Below are 16,241 nucleotides of genomic sequence, written 5' to 3'. Positions count from 1 at the left end.
GATAGAGTCTGACCAAGGCTCTGCAGAACTGAAGTATAACTTCTTGCCCTTTGATTCCAGCCCCCTTGAACTAAAGGCCAACGTTGCATTGTCCTTTTTGGTTGCTTTTTTTTGCACCTGTGTATTAGATTTTAGAAGTGATTATCTGCACAAACATTTTCATGTCCTTCTGTGCATGCACGTGATCGGACCTGCCCCTTTTTGCGCATGCACACCCCAAGCGTCGGCAATTCGAGAGGCCAGCGGGGAGTCAGGAGGCGGAGCGGGATGTTGCTGAGGCCTACAAGAGGCCCAACAGGAGCATCGGCAGTTCGAGAGGCTCGCCGGTGCAGCTGCAGCAGGAAGGAAAAAAGTAGAAGGAAATCGAAAGGTGATGTCACAGCCAAGGGGGTGAGTGATTGGCTGGTGATTGGTGAGTAGTTTTTCTTTTTCCTTTCTATATCAGTAAGTTGTTTAGCATTGTTGCCAATTTAAGTTAATCTAAGGGTTAAGACATGGCAGGACAGCTCGGACACGTGTTATGCTCCTCCTGTACTATGTGGGAAGTCAGGGACACTTCCGGTGTCCCTGACGACTACGTGTGCGGGAAGTGTATCCGCCTGCAGCTCCTGACGAACTGCATTGCGGCACTGGAGTTGCGGGTGGATTCACTCTGGAGCATGAACGATGCTAAGAATTACGTGAATAGCACGTTTAGTGAGTTCGTCTCGGCGCAGGAAAAGGGTACACAGCCAGATAGGGGATGGGTGACCAACAGGAAGAGCAATGCAAGGAAGGTAGTGCAGGGATCCCCTGCGGTCATCCACTGCAAAACCGATACACCGCTTTGGGTACTGTTGAGGGGGATGACTCATCAGGGGAGGGCAGCAGCCAAGTTCATGGCACCGTGGTTGGCTCTGCTGCACAGGAGGGCAGGAAAAAGAGTGGGAGAGCTATAATAGGGGATTCAATTGTCAGGGGAATAGATGGATGTTTCTGCGGCCGCAACCGAGACTCCAGGATGGTATGTTGCCTCTTCCTTGGATTTAACACTATCCTTAATTTCTGTTGTTAGCCACGGTTGAGCCACCTTTCCTATTTTATTTGTCGAGGCGCATATAGGTACCAACGATATAGGCAAAAAAAGGGATGAGGTCCTACAAGTCGAATTTAGGGAGCTTGGAGCTAAATTTAAAAAGTAGGACCTCAAAAGTAGTAATCTCAGGATTGCTACCAATGCCATGTGCTGGTCAGAGTCGGAATCGCAGGATAGCTCAGATGAATACGTGGCTTGAGGAGTGGTGCAGCAGGGAGGGATTCAAATTCCTGGGACATTGGAACCGGTTCTGGGGAGGTGGGACCAGTACAAACCGGACGGTCTGCACTTGTGCAGGATCGGAACCAATGTCCTGGGTGGAGTGTTTGCTAGTGCTGTTCGGGAGGAGTTAAACTAATATGGCAGGGGGATGGGAACCTCTGCAGGGAGACAGGGAAGTAGAATGGGGGCTGAAGCAAAAGATAGAAAGAAGAAAAGTAAAAGTGGAGGGCAGAGAAACCTACGGCAATCAGGGCCACATTACAGCAAAATTCTACAGGGGCAAAGTGTGTCAGAAAGACAAACCTGAAAACTCTGTGCCTCAATGCGAGGAGTATTCGGAAAAAGGTGGACGAATTAACTGCGCAGATAGCAGTTAACTGGTATGATGTAATTGGCATCACGGAGACATGGCTCCAGGTTGACCAAGGCTGAGAACTCAACATCCAGGGGTATTCAACCTTTTAGGATGGATAGACAGAAAGGAAAGGAGGCGGAGTGGCATTGCTGTTTAGAGAGGAATTAATGCAATAATAAGCAAGGACATTAGCTTGGATGATGTAGAATCGGTATGGGAGGAGCTGCGGAATACCCAAGGGCAGAAAACGCTTGTGGGAGTTGTGTGCAGACCACCAAACAATAGTAGTAAGGTTGGGGACAGCATTAAACAAGAAATAAGGGATGTGTGCAATAAAGGTACAGCAGTTATCATGGGTGACTTTAATCTACGTATTGATTGGGCTAACCAAACTGGTAGCAATGCAGTGGAGGAGGATTTCCTGGAGTGTTTTTGGGATGGTTTTCTACACCAATATATCGAGGAACCAACCAGGGAGCTGGCCACCCGAGACTGGGTGATGTGTAATGAGAAAGGACTAATTAGCAGTCTTGTGCGAGACCCCTTGGGGAAGAGTGACCATAATATGGTAGAATTCTTTATTAGGATGGAGGGTGACAGTTAATTCAGAAACTCGGCCCTGAACTTAAGGAAAGGTAAATTCGATGGTTTGAGGCGTGAATAGGCTCGAATAGACTGGCAAATGATACTTAAAGAGTTGACGGTGGATAGGCAATGGCAAACATTTAAAGATCACATGGATGAACTTTAGCAATTGTACATCCCTGTCTGGAGTAAAAATAAAACGGGGAAGGTGGCTCAACCATGGCTAACAAGGGAAATTAAGGATAGTGTTAAAGCCAAGGAAGAGGCATATAATTTGGTGAGAAAAAGCAACAAACCTGAGGACTGGGAGAAATTTAGAATTCAACAGAGTAGGACAAAGGATTTAATTAAGAGGGGGAAAATAGAGTACGAGAAGAAGCTTGCCGGGAACATAAAAACTAACTGTAAAAGCTTCTACAGATATGTGAAGAGAAAAAGATTAGTGAAGACAAACGTAGGTCCTTTGCAGTCAGATTCCGGTGAATTTATAATGGGGAACAAAGAAATGGCAGACCAATTGAACAAATACTTTGGTTCTGTGTTCACGAAGGAAGACACAAATAACCTTCCGGAAGTACTTGGGGACCGAGGGTCTCGTAAGAAGGAGGAACTGAAGGATATCCTTATTTGGTGGGAAATTGTGTTAGGGAAATTGATGGGATTGAAGGCCAATAAATCCCCGGGGCCTGATAGTCTGCATCCCAGAGTACTTAAGGAAGTGGCCCTAGAAATAGTGGATGCATTGGTGATCATTTTCCAACAGTCTATTGACTCGGGATCAGTTCCTATGGACTGGTGCATAGCTATAATGTAACACCACTTTTTAAAAAGCGAGGGAGAGAGAAAGCGGGTAATTATAGACCGGTTAGCCTGACATTAGTGGTGGGGAAAATGTTAGAATCAATTATTAAGGATAAAACAGCAGCGCATTTGGAAAGCAATGACAGGATCAGTCCAAGTCAGCATGGATTTATGAAGGGGAAATCATGCTTGACAGATCTTCTGGAATTTTTTGAGGATGTAACTAGTGGAGTGCACAAGGGAGAACCAGTGGATGTGGTGTATTTGGACTTTCAAAAGGCTTTTGACAAGGTCCCACACGAGATTGGTGTGCAAAATCAAAGCACATAGTATTGGGGGTAATATACTGACGTGGATAGAAAATTGGTTGGCAGACAGGAAGCAGAGAGTCGGGGTAACTGGATCCTTTTCAGAATGGCAGGTAGTGACTAGTGGAGTGCCGCAGGGCTCAATGCTGGGACCCCAGCTCTTTACAATATACATCAATGATTTGGATGAAGGAATTGAGTGTAATATCTCCAAGTTTGCAGATGACACTAAACTGGGTGGTGGTGTGAGCTGTGAGGAGGACACTAAGAGGCTGCAGGGTGACTTGCACAGGTTAGGTGAGTGGGCAAATGCATGGCAGATGCAGTATAATGTGGATAAATGTGAGGTTATTCACTTTGGGGGCAAAAACGCAAAGGCAGAATATTATCTGTTTAGCTCCCTGGATCAAGGCCCCGGAGAAGCTTGGATTGAAAGGGGAGACGGGGGGAGAGAGTGGGAAGACGAGGGAGAGGGGGGAAAAGAGGGAGGGAGGGAGATAGGGGAGAGAGAGGGAGGGTGAGAGAGAGAGGGTGGATTGGAATGGGTGGAGAGAGGAGGTCAGAAACTCATGGTGGGGGGGGAAGGGGGTGGAGATGGTGGAAGACTGTAATCCAGTCCTGAAGGGGGGAGTTGAGAGCAAGAACGTGATCCAGATGGTGAGACTGCATGAAATCCGGAAGTAATGACACTATCACTTCATACCCAATAAACCTGTTAACAATCCGTGACTCACACACAATGCCCCATCTGTAGCGGGGTGGGGGTTGGTGGAGAAGGTCAGGAACTTATTGGGGAGAGAAGATCATGAATCCTTGGGGGAAGAACTTGGGCTGGGGGAGATGATCAGCAACCCCTGGGGGGAGGGGGGGTGGGTTGCTGTGGGGGAAGGAGGTCAGGAACTTGTGGTAGGGGAGTGGGGGAAGTCAGGCACTTTGGCGGGGGGGGGGGGGCAGGAATTTCTTTGGGGGGCGGGTGGGAGAAGGTCTTAACCAATGGGAGTGAGCCCTGCCTGTTCCAAGTGAGCTCTATTCTGTCTGGAGTCAGCAGTCAAAATGGCTCAAATTACACTTTGTAAAGATAAACTGCTGAATGTGTCTGGTCCCCTTGGAGGATAAATCAGGACTAGTCATCAAGGGGGCCCAATCAGAGCTTTAGGTGCTGCAAATAAACACCTTCGATTTTAATGATTTGTGTACCTGGACACAATGGAAAGTAAAATAACAATCACCAAATAACTAATGAAGACATGCGGGCCTGTGCTTGTCTAATGAGCAGATCGACCTTCTCTCGAGGAATGAAAAGAGCCCCAATTTCTCAAGTCGCTCTGCATATTTCAAAAACTCTCATTCCTGGTGTCACCTTAGTAAATCTGGGTATGTCATTTCCATGGCCTGAACATTCTACCTAAAGTTGGGCACCCAAAACAATGTTCTAACTTTAGGCTAAACATTGATGTGTATAGTTTTAGCATTGCCTCTTTGCATTTGTACTCTATACCCCTAACCCTTTATTTGTAGAGTTTTATCAACTTGTCTTCCCAATTTTGAAGATTTGTATTTCTGAACCTCGAGTGTCTCTGCTCTAAAACTCCTTATTTTATTTTATATATATTTCTTCTATTTTTTCCACAAAATGTATCACTTTACATTTCTCTGCACTAAATTTCACCTGTCATTTGTCCAGTTCTCCTGAGTCACTTAAAAGTTCTCTTCACAGTTACCCAAGCTCGATAATTTTGTTGTCAGTAAATTTTAACATAGCGTAATTCAGTATTTACTAAAATTGAAGTTCTCAAAAACCCCACCCTTGACCCATCTGTTCTCACTTACCTACTGCCTGATCTCTATCTTCCCTTTCCTCTCGGGTGCTTCAATGTGTGTCACTTCACTCTTCAAATCCCTCCATTCTGGCTTCAGCCCTTGCCCACAACACAGTAACAATCCTAGCAGATGTCACACAAATGATCTCGTCCTGCACCAAATCACACTTTTCCAGCTTCTCTGTTCTTGATGACTTATATTGGCTTTCTGTCCCCAACCTATAAAATCCTTCTTTGTCTTAAAATCCATTGATGACCCCAATCGCTGCAAGTTCTTCCAGCCTTTATATCTACTCCCACATGCACTCGTCATCTCTTGCTTTACTTTTGCCTCAATATTAGTGGCAGAGCTTTTCAGCTGCTTCAACTCTCGAACTCGCTCGTTAAACTTCCGCTTCTTTAAGATGCCTTTGAAATCTTTCTCAAAATACATCTCTTCGCTCGAGCTTTAGGTTATCCCATCTAATTTAAAAAAAACAATCTGTGATTGTGAATGCTAATGATTAGGCGGTGTTAATTTACCTTGCGAAGATGGTGGTGAACCTTCTCTTTGTGATGATGCTCCCACAGTGGTGATGGGTAGAGAATTCCAGGATCTTTCCTTGGCATCAATGAAGGAATGATACTCGAGGTTCAAGTCAGAATGGTGACTTGCAGAGGACCTTGGAGGTGATGGTGTTCCAACCACATTGCTGTTCTTGTCCGTCTCCATGGTTGAAGTCGCTGGGGAGGGAGGTGTTGTTGAAGGAAAGCTGGTGAGTTGCTGCAGTGCATCCTTTGGATCCTACATCCAGCAGCCTCAGGATGCTGGTGATAGTGACACTGACCCTGGTGATGGGGGTGTCAATCATATGAATTGCTCCATCCTGGCTCCGTGTCTGATAGTTTACCTATTTGTGTGGTGAAGCCCTTCGGGGTTTTTTTATGGGAAAGACAAGCTTATTGTATGTTTCCCTCTAGAAACTTGCACACTCAAATGTTTGGCAGACTTGTCTAGTCAGTTACCTGGTTTATCCCTGCAACTCTTCCTGAGCAGAAATACTACATTTGCAATCCTCCAGTCCTTTTGCACAATTTCCACAACAAAAAGTTTAAAAGATAGTCATTGGAGCCTCTCTTTGCTCTGACTTTTCAGCTTCTGCCATCGAGCCTGTTATCTTTTCTACTTCTGAGTTCCACCAACATGTTCAGTGCTACTCACTTACTATAGTTATGTTATCTACTTGCTCCACCTCTTTTACTTTTTCATTCCATCATCACAACTTTTTTGTAAAAAAAAATGTTTCTTCATTCTCCATTTCCTTTTTTGGCTTTAATTGGCCCTACTCTTTCATCTTTTGCTTTCTGTGTGTGTGTATAGAAGATATTACTCTTCCTCTTTATATCTTCTCTTGTACCCACTTATACTTTTTAATTTTTTTTTTATTCCCGCTATATTTTCTATACTTTGCTTAATTTTCTGTGTTATTAGCCCACTTGCTGAGTTGCTTGGGCTGAATTTTAATTTCTCTAACTCCTACAAAGAATTCCAGCTTTTGTTGCCCCTTTTTTTTAATCTTGCTGCAATTTACATTTTTTTCTGGTCAAGAATCACTATCTTTATATTCCCTCATATATTTTTTATATTGAACCTAATTAGTGTTTTAATAAAAAGCACATGCTACATGCCATCAAGAGGGGTGGGGGTGTGACCTGCTTTCCCCTGTTCACCCTCTCCAGCAACACAGACAGGCACACCTCTGCAAGACCTATTGGGCTCAAGTTTCGGTCTGAGTTGCTCCTATTTTTTTGGAGCAACTAGTTTAGAATGGAACATCTTAGAAATTGCAATTCTTGGCATTTAGTTTGCTCCACTTCTTGAGTTGGAACAGTTTCATTTTAGTACAGATTTTTTTCAAAAGGGGGCGTGTTCAACCACTTACGCCTGTTTTGTAAGTTTAAGCAGCGAAAAGTTACTCCAAACTAACTTAGAATGGAGTAAGTGTAGATTTTTGTACGCTCAGAAAAACCTTGCCTACACTTTAGAAATTAGGCGTAGGGAATGAGAGATGGGGCGGGCGGGGGGGAGGAGGGACGGTGGGGAAGGGAAGTTTACAAGCATTAAACACTTCCCTTTTACAAATAAAGAGCCATCATCAATATTAAATGATAAATCAATAAATCAGCCAATAAATCAATCAAAAAAAAAGAAAAAAATAATAAAAAATCAAACAAAAAACAAGTAATACATCAATCAATAAATTAAAAATTAAGTTTCTACTGACCAACTGCAGCCGGAGCCTTCCAACAGCGTGCTGGGAAGGGGCTCCCCCAGGAGATGCCGGACAGGCGGGCCCCGCCGCCAACGCCACTTCGGGCGGGGCCTGCACCCAGTGATGATCGCCGCCGAGGACTTGGAGCGGGGCCCGCCCCCAGCGAGATGACAGGTGGGCGGGCCCCATTGACGCCGCTTTGGGCGGGGCCCGCACCCAGAAGATGCCGGCCGCCGCGAGGACTTCGGGTGGGCCCTGCACCCAGCGATGATCATCGCTGCCGAGGACTTCGGGTGGGCCCTGCACCCAGCGATGATCATTGCTGCCGAGGACTTCGGGCGGGCCCTGCACCCAGCGATGATCATTGCTGCCGAGGACTTCGGGCGGGCCCTGCACCCAGCGATGATCATCGCTGCCGAGGACTTCGGGCGGGCCCCACACCCAGCGATGATCATTGCTGCCAAGGACTTCGGGTGGGCCCCGCCGAAGCCACTTTGGGTGAGGCCCGCACCCAGAAGATGTCGGGCGGGTGGGCCCCACCGCCGACGAGGTAAGGGCTGTCAGGCCACTTGGCCCAGGATAGGGGCGACGTCCCTTCGACCAGGGATCGGGTTTTCGCCCGGAGACAAGACGAGCTGGGAGGGCCAGGAGCTATTGCGCATGCGCGCAGCTGCTGGCACTGTCTTTGGCGCATGGCTGTAGCTCCGCCCCCAGCAGCTCCTGCTGCACCGCGCCGAGCTGGAAACGGGCCTACAGATATTGGAGAATCGCGAGGTCAGTATTCGGCGCAATTTCTGTTCTACAAATTAGGCGGTCCTCACCGATGTGCGCCATTCTAGCGGGGGTCAGAAATGTGAGCTTATTGTGTTTTCCCTCATTGGCATAGGTTTGACTTTTTGAAAACTCAATGTTGGTGCACCTGCAGTTCATTGTTTAGGGTCTCGATGCATTGGTGCCCTAGTGTATGGCACCATCACTAAGTTGAAAGTCATGTTGCTAAATTAACTACAGCAGTGCTAAGCAGTAAAATCATTCGGAATTTAGTGGCGGAAAATAATTCTTGCGTGTCTGAAAAGATATTACAAACAAAATTGAACACCAGGAAATCCCTCGAATCATAGACATAGAAACATAGAAAATAGGTGCAGGAGTAGGCCATTCAGCCCTTCGAGCCTGCACCACCACTCAATAAGATCATGGCTGATCATTCACCTCAGTAATCCTTTCCTGCTTTCTGTCCATACCCCTTGATCCCTTTAGCCGTAAGGGCCATATCTAACTCCCTCTTGAATATATCCAATGAACTGGCATCAGCAACTCTCTGCAGCAGGGAATTCCACAGGTTAACAACTCTGAATGAAGAAGTTTCTCCTCATCTCAGTCCTAAATGGCTTACCCCTTATCCTAAGACTGTGTCCCCTGGTTCTGGACTTCCCCAACATCGGGAACATTCTTCCCGCATCTAACCTGTCCAGTCCCATCAGAATTCTAAATGTTTCTGAGATCCCCTCTCATCCTCCTAAACTCCAGTGAATACAGGCCCAGTTGATCCAGTCTCTCTTCATATGTCAGTCCTGCCATCCCGGGAATCAGTCTGGTGAATCTTCGCTGCACTCCCTCAATAGCAAGAACGTCCTTCCTCAGATTAGGAGACCAAAACTGAACACAGTGCCATGTGTTAGTCAGAGTAGGAATCTAGTTGCATTATAGCTTCCAGTTGCATTTCAAATGTCTCTAATGCATTTACCTCAACAACGCTCTGTCTGATTATGCTAAGAATTTCTCCCTGTTTAAGAAGGGAGGTTCTTTTCTGTTGTACGTTTTGTGTTTTGGTCCTATTTTCCTATATTTATTTGAGTAATATTCTAGTTTTATCTTAGCGATGTCATTTAATATTCTATAAATATTTTTTAATATTTTAGATACCACCACAAGATTCTCCCACACCTTTTACTCCATTCGTTCTCGACTATAAAGTTTGAGTGTTTTTGTAATATTTTTTCTGAGCTCATTGTTTTTACACTGGGGATCAGTTTTGTCGTCCTCTGCATCTCCTAATGTATTCATATAGTTTTACAGCATGGTGACCAGGATTAAATACAGTACTCCAAATGTCCTAACAAGTGCACTGTATAGCCTCAGCATTACCGAAGTGGACCTCTACTCTAATGTTCTGGCTGTATATTCCAGGATTCCTTTTGCTTTTTTTCTTAATTCCTTCCCCCACATTGTCCAGATACTGAAAGTGATCTCTACTGTTATTGCCGAAAGCTTATCTAAGTCTCTTTTGTTGCAAATGACCCATGTCCATTTTATCAGTTTTTATAAATTCTCTCCCTGTTTTAGGGTCATCAAATTTGACACTTGCATTCATTTTCAATATCCAGTTCAGTAAATGGCTTGTATCCACCCAGACTGGATTGACTAATTTATAGAGCAGCTACCCACTCCCGGGATTTAGCTGTTTTATGTTATCCACGCCATTATGTTATCAAAGTCCATGTCCATTGAATGCCTGTTGTTTTATGTTTAAGCTTTGGAATGTAATCCATTTATAGATAGTAAGTTAAATATATACAAACATGTGGAAAAGGAATAGAAAATATCTGAAAGGTACAGCAGAGAAATGTTAATGTTTCATGTGGAACTGGATTTCTGATGAAGGGCTTGTTTGTAATTCTCTTTCATATGCTGACTGAAGTGCTGTGCATTTCTACCATTTTCTGTCTTCTTTTCAGATTTCTAGATTTCAGGATCTATCTTGTGTTTTAATTGAATAATGGAAAAATGTAACATTCACTGCTACATGTATGTGATTAAGTGATTTTTATTCTCTCATACGTTATGCAGTAGAGATTTATATTTGTATATGTAAGTTAATAATGTCACCACAAATGATGTACCATATTGATAGGTTCAGAAATTATTCATCTGGTTAGTAAAAGTGTTAATCATCTGCAACTTTTAAATGTTACTTCATTTTTTTTTCCTTTTTCCCCTCTAGCCAACAAGTCCTAAATTTGGAAAAGCTGACTCCTACGAAAAACTAGAAAAACTAGGCGAAGGGTCCTACGCCACCGTATACAAGGGAAAGAGCAAGTGAGTGTTCTAACATTCTTTCAACGTTTGGCTGGACAGTATTTTCTGGCCGTGTGCTACATTTAAAAAAATATATATATAATTTTACCTCGTACCTTTTAATCTGTCAGGACAATCAGCAAATCATTGGTGAAAAAGAAAGCACATTTCTATTATTTGAGAATGTTGGGTGTGCTGTATTGCAACATCTTTTAGATGCAAAAGAGCTTCAAACTTAATACAAAATAAATTTCAAACAATTGGATGAAATGTAAAGCTTGCATCGAGAAGAATATTGTTGAAACTTACCAGATCATACGTTAGAATCATTAAATGTGTAAGTTGGTTCAGTTGAAAAAGAAATGCAAACATTTCTAGAAATACAAACAGGTCTGTCGGCATCTGTAAAGAAAAAAATACCAGTTAACTCTTTTGGTGAAGGGTGCGCACCTGTCTTTGTCAGCTGTGACTCAGTTGGTAACACACTCGAACAGAAGATTCAAGTCCCACGACAGAGAATTGAGCACACAAGCTAGGCTGACACGCCAGTGTGATCCTGAGGGAGTGCTGCACTGTCGGAAGTGCCGTTTTTTGGATACGACTTTTGTGATGTATTTGGTGGACGCAGACAGCAGTTAACGGGTATGATGTAATTGGCATCACGGAGACATGGCTCCAGGTTGACCAAGGCTAGGAACTCAACATCCAGGGGTATTCAACATTTAGGAAGGATAGGCAGAGAGGAAAAGGAGACGGGGGTGGCATTGCTGGTTAAAGAGGAAATTAATGCAATAGTAAGGAGGGACATTAGCCTGGATGATGTAGAATCGGTATGGGTGGAGCTGCGGAATACTAAAGGGCAGAAAATGCTAGTGGGAGTTGTGTATAGACCACCAAACAGTAGTAGTGAGGTTGGGGACAGCATCAAACAAGAAATAAGGGATGTGTGCAATAAAGGTACAGCAGTTATCACGGGCAACTTTAATCTACATATTGATTGGGCTAACCAAACTGGTAGCAATGCGGTGGAGGAGGATTTCGTGGAGTGTATTCGGGATGGTTTTCTCGACCAATATGTCGAGGAACCAACTAGAGAGCTGGCCATCCTAGACTGGGTGATGTGTAATAAGAAGGGACTAATTAGCAATCTTCTTGTGCGAGGCCCCTTGGGGAAGAGTGACCATAATATGGTAGATTTCTTTATTAAGATGGAGAGTGACAGTTAATTCGGAAACTAAGGTCCTGGACTTAAGGAAAGGTAACTTCGACGGTATGAGGCGTGAATTGGCTAGAAAAGACTGGCAAAGGATACTTAAAGGGTTGACGGTGGATAAGCGATGGCAAACATTTGAAGATCACATGGATGAACTTCAGTAATTGTACATCCCTGTTTGGAGTAAAAATAAAACGGAGAAGGTGGCTCAACCATGGCTAACAAGGGAAATTAAGGATCGTGTTAAAACCAAGGAAGAGGCATATAAATTGGCTAGAAAAAGCAACAAACCTGAGGACTGGGAGAAATTTAGAATTCAACAGAGGAGAACAAAGGGTTTAATTAAGAGGGGGAAAATAGAGTCTGAGAGGAAGCTTGCAGGGAACATAAAAACTGACTGCAAAAGCTTCTATAAATATATGAAGAAAATAAGATTAGTGAAGTCAAATGTAGGTCCCTTGCAGTCGGATTCAGGTGAATTTATAATGGGGAACAAAGAAATGGAAGACCAATTGAAAAAATACTTCGATTCTGTCTTCACGAAGGAAGACACAAATAATCTTCCGAATGTACTAGGGGACAGTGGATCTAGTGAGAAGGAGGAACTGAAGGATATCCTTATTAGGCGGGAAATTGTGTTAGGGAAATTGATGGGATTGAAGGCTGATAAATCCCCGGGTCCTGATAATCTGCATCCCAGAGTACTTAAGGAAGTGGCCCTAGAAATAGTGGATGCATTGGTGATCATTTTCCAACAGTCTATCGACTCTGGATCAGTTCCTATGGACTGGAGGGTAGCTAATGTAACACCACTTTTTAAAAAAGGAGGGAGAGAGAAAACGGGTAATTATAGACCGGTTAGCCTGACATCAGTAGTGGGGAAAATGTTGGAATCAATCATTAAGGATGAAATCGCAGTACATTTGGAAAGCAGTGACAGGATCGGTCCAAGTCAGCATGGATTTATGAAAGGGAAATCATGCTTGACAAATCTTCTGGAATTTTTTGAGGATGTAACTAGCAGAGTGGACAAGGGAAAACCAGTGGATGTGGTGTATTTGGACTTTCAAAAGGCTTTTGACAAGGTTTCGCACAAGAGATTGGTGTGCAAAATCAAAGCGCATGGTATTGGGGGTAATGTACTGACGTGGATAGAGAACTGGTTGGCAGACAGGAAGCAGAGAGTCGGGATAAACGAGTCCTTTTCAAAATGGCAGGCAGTGACCAGTGGAGTGCCCCAGGGCTCAGTGCTGGGACCCCAGCTCTTTACAGTATACGTTAATGATTTGGAAGACGGAATTGAGTGTAATATCTCCAAGTTTGCAGATGACACTAAACTGGGTGGCGGTGTGAGCTGTGTGGAGGATGCTGAGAGGCTGCAGGGTGACTTGGACAGGTTAGGTGAGTGGGCAAATGCATGGCAGATGCAGTATAATGTGGATAAATGTGAGGTTATCCATTTTGGGGGCAAAAACACGAAGGCAGAATATTATCTGAATGGCGGCAGATTAGGAGCAGGGAGGTCTTAATGCAGTTGTATAGGGCCTTGGTGATACCTCACCTGGAATACTGTGATCGGTTTTCGTCTCCTAATCTGAGGAAGGATGTTCTTGCTATTGAGGGAGTGCAGCAAAGGTTCACCAGACTGATTCCAGGGATGGCTGGACTGTCATATGAGGAGAGACTGGATCAACTGGGCCTTTATTCACTGGAGTTTAGAAGGATGAGAGGGGATCTCATAGAAACATATAAGATTCTGACGGAACTGGACAGGTTAGATGCGGGAAGAATGTTCCCGATGTTGGGGAAGCCCAGAACCAGGGTACACAGTCTTAGGATAAGGGGTAGGCCATTTCGGACCGAGATGAGGAGAAACCTCTTCACCCAGAGAGTGGTGAACCTGTGGAATTCTCTACCACAGAACGTTGTTGAGGCCAATTCACGAAATATATTCAAAAAGGAGTTAGATGTAGTCCTTACTACTAGGGGGATCAAGGGGTATGGTGAGAAAGCAGGAATGGGGTACTGAAGTTGCATGTTCAGCCATGAACTCATTGAATGGCGGTGCAGGCTAGAAGGGCCGAATGGCCTACTCCTGCATCTATTTTCTATGTTTCTGTCACATTGCTGTTTGAGAGCTTGCTGTGCACAATTTGGCTATGGTGTCTCCTACATTACAACAGTGACTACGCTTCAAAAGTACATCATTGGTTGGAATGCGTTTAGGATCTTTGCTGTTGGATTTGCTGTCTATTTCCAACAATTTTTGTTCTTTTCAAATTTATGTTTGTGAGATTGAATGATTTTCAAATACTCGAGTCAAAAATAGTTGAAATTTGGTGAGCTTATTTATTTTTTGCTATTATTTAGGTTTATATGTTTCTGCAGTTTCACCAAATATTTAGATATTAATTGGACTTCAACAACAACCTATATTTCTTTATACTCATTATGTGAAGTATCTTGGAGCACTTTTCAGGGTGGGGAAAAGGTGGTCCGGAGGAGGAGAAATCAAGTCAATTAATTTATCCAAATTAATTGCAAAATAATTTTATCATGTGACTAGTCCCACATTGTGGTTGGCCCTTAATGACCTCAGAGCAACTGGAGGTGGGGAAAAAAACTGTCCATATACCAAGAATATAAAAAACATCTCTGGACTAAAGAAAAAAGAAATGATGATAAAAAGCTGTTTACGTTAGAATGAAAATGGTTAACTAACTAAAGCAATCTAGTGCTTCTCATTCCATTCTGAGGTAGCTAATTGTTCTTGCAATCATTTATACCAGCACCAACTGCATGTTTTTATTATGCTGTCTCATTGCCATGGTTCTATCTCCCTTTACACAAAGTGATAGCTAAGACTTTGAAAATGAAGTAAGCGTGACTAAAAGCAACAACCTTGATGCTCTTAGTTACTGTGGCAACATGAATAAAAATGTATGTTATGTCCTTACTATACAGTATAAATGCACACGAGGCCCATACTTGAGAGAAGGTCACTCTGTGACCAGTTACCTTTATTACCAAGACCTCAAGTGATGAAGGTGGGTGGAGCTTCCCCTTTTATACCTGTAAGTCCAGGTTCGGAGTGTCTCCCATAAGTTCACCCCCTTGTGGTCAATGTTCTCGAGGTGTACAACTTGGGTCAGCTTATAAATGGGTTACAATGATAGTTGAACACATGACAATGTATGTCCTGCGATTTGACCAAACCAGTAAAATAGAAGCTGCAACATAGGGGTTGACTACGTATCACGATTGCCACAGTTCATGGCAGAGGCACATTGATGATTAGCCTCTGGGAGCTGAATTACTTTTCTGGAGAAACACTGAAAAATTAGTGTGCAATTTATAAAACTGGTAAAATCAATAAAGGATGTGACAAGTGCAGGATGTGTCAAATTGTGCCGATGTTCTCACTCTTTCCCCTCGAATGACGTGTTGAATGCACAAATGAGTTCTGCTGATGCCAGCAAAGATAAATAATAGTATTTTCCACTTTCAAATGCAGCAGGGAAGGAAAATGCTAATTGGGCAGAATTATTTCATAGATATTGATGAAGTATTTTCAGAAGGAATATGATGAAACAGTTGATCTTAAATGAAAAACAAATGACCCATGATAGTTTTACTTTACTAGCCAGTTGAAGTTGGCATAATGCACTTTTACAAAAATATAATTGAAATGCAATGACATTGTGTTCATCAGAGTAAAGCACATATTATTTGGATATTTATAATTTGCAAATAATGTTTCCACCTCTGCCACAGCACTGAAATGGCACTAAAAAAAAGCCAGAAATAACATCCTCTGTGACTGTGGGCACACCTTTGGTACGGTCAACCACACCATTCTCAACCAACTCCTCTCCTCCATTGTCCAGCCCTGGGACTTCCCTCACTTGGTATCCAATCATAGACAGAACATCTCCAGTAATGCCATCACTTCTCTCCCATCGGACCATAACCTCTGGGATCCCCCAAAGATTCTATCTTTGGCCCTGTTGTCTTTGTCTGCACACTGCCCCTTGATAGCATCATCAAAAGACATGACATCAGGTTCCACAAGTATGCAGATGACACTCAGCTCTACCTCTTCACGACCTCTCTAACAGCATCCCATTCTGACTATTCCTAATCTACTGGCTGGCTTCCCATCTTTTCCCCCCATTTTCAGCATTCATAAATACACTGAGGATATTCAACTTATTCTTGAAGTTCATGTGTTAGAATAGAAACATAGGCCCCAAGTTTCCACATGATTTGCTCCTGATTTTTAGGAGCAACTGGTGGAGAACGGAGTATCTTAGAAATCGCAATTCTCCACATTTAAGTTTTCTGCAGTTCTAGTCAGGTAGAACAGTTTCACTTGAACAGAATTTTTTTTTCAAAAAGGGGCGTGTCCGGCCACACGCCTGATTTGAAAGTTTCCACATTGAAAACGTACTCCAAACTAACTTAGAATGGAGCAAGTGAAGATTTTTGTAGGCTTGAAAAAACCTTGTCTACACATTAAAAAATCAGGCGCA

At 43.5% G+C, this 16,241-nt stretch overlaps 1 protein-coding gene across 2 annotated transcripts in view; it reads left to right on the top strand.

Moving 5' to 3' along the window:
* Window positions 1-16,241, top strand: part of cdk14 (cyclin dependent kinase 14) — an 860,906-nt gene that overhangs the window by 289,754 nt on the left and 554,911 nt on the right. For both annotated transcript variants that reach the window (XM_070881317.1, XM_070881319.1), the window contains one exon: window positions 10,423-10,517. In XM_070881317.1, coding sequence (XP_070737418.1) covers window positions 10,423-10,517 — 95 coding nt within the window. The remainder of the gene's footprint in view (window positions 1-10,422; window positions 10,518-16,241) is intronic.

Source organism: Pristiophorus japonicus, chromosome 5 (genome assembly GCF_044704955.1).
Source record: "Pristiophorus japonicus isolate sPriJap1 chromosome 5, sPriJap1.hap1, whole genome shotgun sequence".
NCBI classification, from domain to species: domain Eukaryota; kingdom Metazoa; phylum Chordata; class Chondrichthyes; family Pristiophoridae; genus Pristiophorus; species Pristiophorus japonicus.
Note: the sequence above shows the minus strand (reverse complement) of the source record. Positions and strands in the feature narration are given on the sequence as shown.